This window comes from Triticum aestivum, chromosome 2B (assembly GCF_018294505.1).
Source record: "Triticum aestivum cultivar Chinese Spring chromosome 2B, IWGSC CS RefSeq v2.1, whole genome shotgun sequence".
Lineage (NCBI taxonomy): Eukaryota > Viridiplantae > Streptophyta > Magnoliopsida > Poales > Poaceae > Triticum > Triticum aestivum.
Genome location: NC_057798.1, coordinates 194,456,057 through 194,465,676, shown reverse-complemented (window position 1 = coordinate 194,465,676; position 9,620 = coordinate 194,456,057). Strand labels below are relative to the sequence as shown.

Below are 9,620 nucleotides of genomic sequence, written 5' to 3'. Positions count from 1 at the left end.
TTCAAACGAAATTTTACATGAAAGATTAGGGCAGTGGAAAGATTAACACTAAAACAAATCTAACTACTCCTCCTCGCTACTCAGAAGATCAACCACTACCGTCTGCCCGCCGTCTTCGCCGCCGTCTGAGTCATCGGAACTGCCCAAGTATCCGAAAAATTCTTCCACGGTAGACGACTGTTGCGCTAGTGTATCGGTCGACTCCCTGATCGCCTGCCAGTATCTCGGCTCGTCTGCCGGGTCCCTCGGGTCAACAACATCCTCCGGCGGCATCCAACCGGTCTCCGACGTGGAGTTCCGGATCGCGCGGATCAAACCCGACGACTCAAACGGGTCTCCCTCCTCTTGCATCGCCGCTAGTTTCGGCGGGATGTGAAACTCAGGGGCGGCCGCTAGAGCGGCGGGAGTGGCCTGCGCGAGCGCGCCGACCGGCACGGGCCTGCACAACCGGGGCGGCGGGGGGGTGCGAGGGGCGCGTTTGGAGTGTCCGCGCGGATGCCCCGAGACTTGTAGAAGCTGACGACGTGTCGAAGTCGCGGCCTACCCAAAAGTTGAGGCGGCCTTCGGGGTTCCACGGACCGGGTTGTGCCGGCCCAGGCGTGGCATAGCCGTCGCTCGTCACGTGCCAGCCGTGTGCTAGGCGACACGACGGCGGCACGGGGATGCCGTGCCGGTAGATATCGACGGTCTGCGGCCCGCTGAGGCTAGAGGGCCACAGACCGCCCGGCGCGGCGCCGTGTCCACCACCTCGTCCACCACTGCTGCCGCCGCCTCCGCCGCCGCCAACCGCCCGGCGACTGCTCCCTGCGCCTCCACTGCCGCCTCCCCAGCCGAACCAACGCCGGCTGAAGCATCCGCGTCCACGAGGCATCGCGCCGGAGAGAGCCGCCGCCCCGGAGATCGATCGGAGAACGCGGGGTCAGGATCGAAGAAAGAGGAGAGGCGGAGTCGGGGGCGGTTTATGTGAGGCTAGCGCGCGGGTCGGGGGCGGATTTATGGGAGGGAGAGCGCGGGTCGGGGGCAGGCGAGGCGGCAGCGGGGGCGGAGGGCAGGCGGCAGCGCCTCAGCGGGGGCGGCCAACGCGAGGCTAGGCGGCAGCGCGGCGCAGGCCGAGGCGGAAGCGGGGGCGGCCGACGCGAGGCGGAAGCGGGGGCGGCCGACGCGAGGCGGAAGCGGGCGCCGCAGGCCGAGGCGGAAGCGGGGGCTGGCCGCAGCGCTGCAATCGGCAGCGGGGCCCGTAACCGCGCCATCCATGCATGCATGCATGCCTGTTCGCGCGTAATTAGCGTAGGGGACGTGGGCGTGCGGGGTGGGCGCGCTGGCGGGACAACCCGGCCGAAAAAAACAAAAGTGTACACGTATACGTATACATTACGAGCGGGACGGCAGGCGGGCGGCCTCTTTTTTGATTTTTGCCCATCGTGCCCTCCGTTACGAAGAGGGTCTACCGAAGCGGAAGTGTTAACTAATTTATTCTATGACATTGTGTAGAAATCCATTACAGGATCTGGCAAAATCGTTAAAATCAAAAGCTTATTGATTTCTTTCTATACATACGTTATACGATGGTTATGTCCATTCGTATGTACCAATATTACATATCTTTTGAGGATGGGCTGCATACGGCAGCTGGAAATTTGCGAGATACAAACTAAAATTAAGTTTAAACTCTGATAGCATGATATTATAGGTAAGCAATTTAGTGGTTGTTTGGCCCATTTCGAAGCACAAAGCTAGTAATATTATTCATTCAGTATTTTTCCGTGATAGTATAATGTTCGTCTCTAGAAATCTTTCTATTAATCATACATCCGTAATATGAGAAAACTTGTATGCAATAACTACCTCCCTTTATCTTCTGTTGAGGAGACCTGCTGCAAGTCTAAGTGTAAGCCTTTCAGCATTCAGATCTTAGATACTTCTTTCTGACGCTGACCTTTTCAATTGTACAATCTGGTGCGTTTAGCCGTTTACTGTCATTATCCAAAGAGGCTCATTTAATTTTTATTGGCATTTTCTGTTTCTCAGTTGCCTTCCATCATTTTCTGTTTTTATATCATATATGTACAAAGCTTATCACCTATTCACACTCAGACTCAAGACATTGAGGTCTGAGTGCATCCTCTTGCACCTTTTTAGTCTCCCTTCTCATCACTTCTCTTTTTCCATTTTCTCAATCTGACGTCAGTTCTCCCTGCTAGTGAGTGACCTGTCAGTATGTGAAAGAAGAATTGGTGGCATCTCCAGATCTCTGGCGAAGGATGGCAGCATCATGGTTCCTGCTTCAAGGGGAGCAGGAGCGGTAGGAGACAATGCTGCTGCTGCAGCTGCCTCGACCCGAACCATACCAGGAGGAGGTAAAATACATGCAACTTGGGACTGACAAAAAAAAAACATACATGCAACTTGATTTATGTGTCTATAGCCAGTTAGACATTGGCCACTTGGGAGTTTTTTTTTAGAAAAGGAGGATTACCCCCGGCCTCTGCATCTGGGTGATGCATGCGGCCATTTTATTAATTATTTTCAGAGACCTTACAAAGCATTACATCAGTAAGCCCGAAGCCACCATCTAGGCGACATGTGTCGCTACTCCTATCCCCTTGATGCAGGGGTGCCGAATGTCCGAGCCTAATACCAAACAGACATCGCACCAAAACCTAACATCTAATGTTGGATGCCCCATCCTAGCCACATGCTGGGAATGGGTCACACATCGGTCCGGCGCACTCACCGAGGCTACCGCCACCATCATCCACCTAACCATCTTCAGAGCAGGTACTGGCGCAAAGACCTTGTCAGGTCAGCTGTCGACGCCACCATGGCGCCAGACAGCGCCACCGCCCTGTGCGAGGCCATCACACCACGTCCAGTGCCGAGACCCTGCTGCTCCATGACGCCGAGACCCGCCGTCGTCGACGCGAGAGAAGGCACGCCACACCACCTCACGCCTCTTCCATCCGGCGCCGCTCCACAAACGATGCCCCCAAGAGGGAACACGACACCACAGCGCCACCATCGTCCGATCCGATGATCTTAGGATTTCTCCCAGAGCGGCACGAGCTGGTTGACCATAGTTGCTTGACTATGCCTTTATCAAGGTAGCGACGTAGACGCCGCCATCGCCTGCCATGACCGGAGTCGACTCGGTTTTCACCAGCGACTATATCTCCCCAACTTGCCGCCGGTGCTAATAGTGGGATCCAAGATCCGTCGCTACCAGCCTGTCCAACCGCCTTCGGTGGAGAAGGCAGCCACCACCACCATGCCCGGGCCAAGAGACCCGGACGTCCTCGTGCCGCGAAGATTACCCATGGGAGATCTCCTCTTGCCGTTGTCGAGACGAGGCGCAACTGCAGTGGATCTCGATCTAAACCCCTCGGGCCCAGATCAGACCTCATCGCAGCCAAAATCTCATCCGCCAACGGCCGCCGGAGATCTCCTGGCCACCGCCAACCCGCTGCGCACTGCCGTTGGAAGAGGAGGGAGATGGACGCCGCTGCCCCCACGCGTTACCACCGGCCGAGGACTACGCCGCCGCCGCCGCCGCCTCACCACAGGGGCTTCGCCCCGCGGCGTCCAAAGCGACGGCGGCGATAGTGCGAGGCGATGGAGGGGGAGGGCTGAGGGCGGTGTGGACGGGGACTCCCCGGGGGCGGCGCGGTGCCGCCGCCTCGGGGGAGAGAGGTCAGGAGGAAAGGAGGAGAGGAGGAAAACCATAACATGTTAATCAATTAATAGCAGATTTGTGGTTTGCCATTAGCAATATCCATTATGTAGAATGATCATCTGGGATTGGGGACATTGCAGCAACCATAACATGTGGTTTAATCCTTTATACTTCTCGCTCCACAGATATGTTAGACAAATCAAACAGCAGAGTTCAAGGAATCGACACAGGTCTTGTGCCAAGCCGGGTACTGACACAAACTCGAGTCGACGTGATATTCAAGAAAGAGACGGAGACAAGATCAAAGCTTAGCAAAGCTTGGGCAAAATGGTTCCGCAGCAACGGGGTTCCTGAAAGTAAAGCAGACTGCCCACACTTCCGCAATGCCATGAAGTTAACGCAGCAACTAGGTACCCGCTTGCCTGTTCCTACAGGCGGTGAACTAGGGGGCATAAATCTGGACGCTGAGGAAGAACTTTCGTAAGTAGATGCACATGTTAACTACTTATCCATGGCCTGGTGACTCGCCTTTGTAAGGGTTAGTTAAGTGCTGCCTCATGAACTGTTCTGTGTTCTGAGTTCTGGTTGCTTATGAACTTTGGTCTAGCGATGTTGAGTTGGTTATGCACCATTTTGGTAATTTCCTCAACTTTGATGTAAGAAACGGCCTTGTTCGTAACTAAGTACAAGTAGGTATTTCATCATATCGTTTTTATTTTGATCTTCTTGCGGGTTATGAAGATATTGGTTATTGTGTGCCTCGGTCACTTGATTGTTGTGTGTGTGTGTGTGTGTTGTTGGGCGGGGGGGGGGGGGGGGGGGGGGCGTTGTGTCAATGGCTGTGATTTTGTAATTCCTAGCTGATTAATGGCTTCGTTAATTCAAAGCTGAGCTCTTTCTGAGTCTTTGGTCTTAAAAAAGAGTGAAATTGGTTAGGATAATTTTTGATTGAATCCACTTTCGAACCGTTTTTATAAGCTACGGTAAGAGATATTTGCCATCTGAACCGAATCCAAGTCCGACTGATAGGATACGGTATAGGATATGATACTACTATTGTTCCGAGTCTATTTTTAAAAGGATAATCCGACATATTTAAATAATGATATTCAATTTATGTGTAAAGTTTTAAGTATTAACTAGCAATACGTGAATGTCATCTTTGCTTATGAGACGAGGCATATGCTTATTAGTGATTTATTTGGCTTATTTCAGTATTTTCTAGTGTTTTATGTGTGCTTAAAGTGTACAAGTATTAAGATTTTCTCGTTGTTTCTGTATAATTTTAGTTTAAATCATCTATATATTCCTCCTATATTGTATGTGGTATATGACAGTTTTCGGTCCAACCCGTTCCTTTACCGTACCATGTCTGAATCAGCCATAATCCGGCACTTGAATCTGCTTGCATTGTGCTTTTTGGCACTGAAGTAAGTACATCGGAATGTGCTTTACCCAAATATACACTGGGAAAATGCTGGAATCAGATTTTGGCTGATTTTTCAAAGCTGATTCGAATAGCTGTTTGTTTCAGAAAAGTTGTACCTGGTCCTGAAACTGAAACAAACACCGCCTAAGTGTCCCTGCGTTGTCTCGGTTAGCGATGCCGGTTGAGTTACAATGATTATACCGGAGCTGAACTGAGCTAAAACATCAGTTAACCAACAATCTCCTACATAAAACAAAATCCCATCAACACGGAATGTTACAATGGTTTCTCCAAATCTAATCCTACAACCAATCTCTCTTTCTTTTCACCCGTACACATTGCACCGATCAATCAGTGCTCCGGCGACCTCCATCTATCGCAGCAGATGGAGCGCGAGCAGCACCAATGGCGCGGCGACTAGCCGCGCCGAGGTTGCGGCGCGTGATGTCGCTGCTGCGCCCGTCACGTCGCCGGTGGCCATGTTGGCGAGCCAGGCGTCGCTGCTGGCGCCCCCGAGGATCACGCCCTGCCCCTGGATGCTGCCGCCACCACCAGTCCCGGCCTCGCCGCCCATCGGCATCGGCATGCTGTCCTGGTTGGCGTCCGTGAACGTCATCCCCGGCATCATCGCCGGCGTATCCGTCGCAGGCACCGTCGTTGTCGGCGTCTCCATCCGAGGCACCGTCGTCGGCGTGGGGGTCGTTTGCGTCGGCGTCGTGGCCGCCGGCACCGTGGTCGACTTCTGGCTGCTCGTGTGACAAAGGACAGAACAGGGGCACGTGGTGAGGTCACGGGAATGGCGGAAACAGTAAACCAAATGCACATAACGGCAAAGGAAGCTCGTCCTTTATGTCCACCCTGTTCTGCTGCTAAGCTAAAATATCTTGCTAGATTCAGATCTGCAGATCTCTTCCATTTTAATCACACGGAAAGTCACTGATCTCTGAGACAAATCAGCCCCCTTTGGCAAGGCAAGAACCAACCAGATCCGGACTTGCAGGGCGTCAATGGAGGAGAGCTGAGAGTGAGGCTGACCTCGGGGTGGCGCCGGGGCAGAAGGTGACGGTGTAGTCGGGGCCGCCGGCGCAGGTGAAGGTGGAGGTGGGGTCGTCGAAGGCGTAGCTGTAGGAGCGCGGGCAGGCCATCTTGAACACCTGCGAGTAGGACGTCGGCCGGCACGTCCCGGGGTTGGCGTAGGCGCCGCTGCAGCAGTACTCGGGTCGCCCGAACGCGTCGCACGCGCTCCGGCAGGCAGCGCCGCCGCCGGACCGGAGCTCGGCTGGGCACATCGCGTTCAGGTCCGCCGCGCACCCCGCCGAAGCGCAGGACCCGGCGCTCGACGCGCCGCCGGGGCGCTCTCCGGAGGACGGCTCCACCAGCACCGGCAGGTTGTACCCGTCCACCAGGCTGACGTCGTAGAAGTCCAGCCCGCCCGTCCCGTCGAGCGTGAACTCGGCCAGCGTCGCGGGGGGCGCCGCGCCGGCGCCGGCGCACTCGGCCGTGCCGGAGCCGCAGTCGCCGGTGGCGCAGACGAGCCGCCCCGACGCGCCGTCCTGCGCGCATCCGGTGCGGGCCCAGAGGCGGCCGGACCAGGCAGAGGGCGCCGGCACCGCGCGCGACGCGCCCGGCGGGAGCTCGAACCCCGTGGTGCCGAGCCGCGCTGTGCCGGCGTTGGACAGGACGCCCGGCCACACCGTGTCCGCGCACCGGTTGACGAACGTGAACATCGCCGCCTCCCCCTCTGCACACCACCAAGAAATACAGCGCGCCGCGTCAGCTCGCCCGCCATTACACTACCGAAGCAAAGAAGAAACCAGGAAGCATCAATTTACCGCAAATCTATTTACCTCTCCATGAAATCAGAAGGAGCACAATGACGGCGATACATCCCGGCAACCCCATCGAGGATGGCTGCTAGCGGACGCAATGCAGAGCTCGGCGACAAGGGCGTGCAATGTCAGGACAGAGCAGCGCCTCTACTGCTCACTCTCACTCTTCAGCAACTGGTAATGGTGTGTGGTAGCGTGACAGTCGGTTGATCTGGAGGAGATGGAGAAAGACGAGGGCAACGGGCTCCCAGGATAGGGGAGGGGGAATCTTTAGTGTGGCTCCCGATGAACTTTACTTTAGCCTTTGTTTGGGCACCCCGGTGGCAACGAGCATGGGCACACTTACGGTAAAATTCTATTCTGCTTGGGCTGGCTCGCGAAACTATCTACTCCCTCCGTCCGGGTGTATAAGTCATCTTAGGAGTAGCACCATGACCTAGGTGGCTGTAGATTGGCTGAGGAGGAGCACCGCGACCAGCTTAATTTCCAATCAGAGCGCTGCACAAAAGGAAGCAAAATCAGCATTTAATAGGATGTCTTTTCAGCTCTCCATGCAGGCCCACGTACGTGATACTCCAGCCGCGATCAACGCCCAGCATGCAAAACTGTCTTCAATATCCTGCCTAACCAACGCCCAGCCGCGATGCATGCATTTGCCGTTCTCGTGCGAGCGCCTCCTCTTCCTCCCCGCGCATCTTCTTCCTCGGCGCGCCTCCTCTGGCCGAAAATTTTCAGTCCAAATCTTCCTCCCGCGTATCCTCCTTCCTCCCCGCGCCTCCTTTAGCTCCAAATTTTTGGTTTTAGATCAACCGCGCGAAGCTGTGAAATACATCTATAAATAGGTTACCCCATGGCTGCAACTTCTCACATTCATCTTCCTCCTCCCGTCAATGGTGATGTTCGATCTCAACGAGCCACCACCAGTAGATGAAGTAGTGGAGGATGGAGCAGGCCGTGGTGGAGAGGATGGAGGAAGCTGGCCGCCGCCACCAGAAGCGCTGGTGGTAGGTGCTCGAGATCGAGGCACATCAGATGCCGTCGTCCTAGGTGGTCGCCGGCCGCCACCTCTAGGCATGGCAGGCCGTCCGCGTGGCGGCTTCTTCTATACCAGCGGTGATACGACGCCGGGGCTCCCACCGCTCGGCCTAGTTCGTCGTCCTCGCGCCGTTTATACTCCAAGCATCGGCGATGCAGCGTCGGACATGCCACCGTCCGGCCTCCTTGGACGAACCATGCCAAGCTTTACGATAGGCACGGCAGGAAGCGAGCCAGTCGTCCCCGTGCGCCGCGTTGGGCTGTCCCGTAGGCCTCGCGGCGGTTGTACCGGTGAGGCAGGATCCAGTCGTGGTGGCGGGAGCAATCGGGCACGAGGCCTCCATGGCGCCCATCTGCTGCTGGACAAACTCCTCCTCCATGGCGCCCATCTTCTTCTCCATGGCGCCCATCTGCTGCTGGACGTCCTCCTCGTCCATGCCTCTCTTCCTTGCCTTCACGATCTGATCCTTCATGGCGCCCATCTTCTCCTCCATGGCGCCCTTCACCTTGCTGCAAGTCTTCTCCATGGCGCCCTCCTCCTCGTCCATGCCTCTCTTCCTTGCCTTCACGATCTGATCCTTCATGGCGCCCATCTTCTTCTCCATGGCGCCCATCTTCTCCTCCATGGCGCCCTTCACCTTGCTGCAAGTCTTCTCCATGGCGCCCGCATCCTCCCTCATCTCCATGGATCCAATCTGGAAACCTTCTCCTTCCATGGCGAACAGCCTGCTTTTTCTCTCCTACCCCGTGTTTCCTTCTGCCATGGCTTATAAAGGATGGGAAGAACAGCATGCACGGCATGCAGATTTCGTTTCACACTAGAGAAGAGGTAAAACGGGAGGAGAGGGGTTTCCACGTGGGGAGAACGAGGCAGCGGAGGGAATCGAGGAACAAACAGAACGCTCGTTAATGAGGCTGGGAGGGTAACGAGGAGAATTTAATGTTACACGCCTAAACGTTTTGGGAAAATCTGGTTTTCGTAAGATGACTTATACACCCGGACGGAGGGAGTATACGGTTTTGATTGTAAGAGCATCTCGAGGCTCGAGCGCACCTTTTATATCGCGCCGACCCATAAAATATCTGTCAGTTTATAGTATTGCTCGGAAAAAAATGGCTCGAAGAGATATCATATCGGACAGCGGTCCTTTAAAGTTTTTACGGGGCGCGGCAAATTCTTCCCCTCAACCTTTAGAAACACGGGGCGGGAGGCTGACCCCTATCGCTAGCAAGATTTGGCGGGAGGGACATTTCCGCGCGGCAGTTCCTGCTCTTCCTTCCGTCCGTCGCCATTATTCTTCCTCCGCCCGCTCCGGACCACCATCCCAGGCTCTGTAGCACCACCATGGACGCCTCCCAACCAACGCCCGTCGTCGTGGAAGTCATGGACGCGTCAACCCCTCAAGCAGATCTCATCGCCAGCCGTGTCGCGCCCGTCGCCGTTCAAACCTCGACCGCCCATCCCCGCAAGCGCCAGGGCAACATTGTCGTCCAGAGCGGCGCTCCTGCAGTCGCCGCTGGGAAGGCACGCCCGCCCGCCCCGCGGCCTCTGCGAATCCGGTGCAGGCCGTCCCCACCCCGCCGTTAAAGATGCGCAAGGTGGCCGGGGTCAAATGCAAGAAGACGACCACAAAAGGTCATGCGAGCACCGTGCCAC

At 55.8% G+C, this 9,620-nt stretch overlaps 1 protein-coding gene across 1 annotated transcript; it reads right to left on the bottom strand.

Moving 5' to 3' along the window:
* Positions 1–5,179: 5,179 nt before the first annotated feature.
* LOC123044312 (thaumatin-like protein 1) lies at positions 5,180–7,773 on the bottom strand. Its single transcript, XM_044467020.1, has 3 exons — positions 6,947–7,773; positions 6,135–6,840; positions 5,180–5,845 (listed from the first exon to the last, which is right to left on the bottom strand). The coding sequence occupies exons 1-3, from the start codon at positions 6,999–7,001 to the stop codon at positions 5,473–5,475; spliced, it is 1,134 nt and encodes a 377-aa protein (XP_044322955.1). The 5' UTR covers positions 7,002–7,773; the 3' UTR covers positions 5,180–5,472.
* Positions 7,774–9,620: the final 1,847 nt, after the last annotated feature.

Bases quoted from the DNA above. Each gene is read 5' to 3' on its own strand.
- LOC123044312 (XM_044467020.1), bottom strand. From the start codon at position 7,001: ATGGGGTTGCCGGGATGTATCGCCGTCATTGTGCTCCTTCTGATTTCA. The intron at 6,841-6,946 runs GTAAATAGATTT...GGTGGTGTGCAG, and splicing joins CCTTCTGATTTCATGGAGAG to AGGGGGAGGCGGCGATGTTC. The intron at 5,846-6,134 runs GTCAGCCTCACT...TCACACGAGCAG, and splicing joins TGCCCCGGCGCCACCCCGAG to CCAGAAGTCGACCACGGTGC.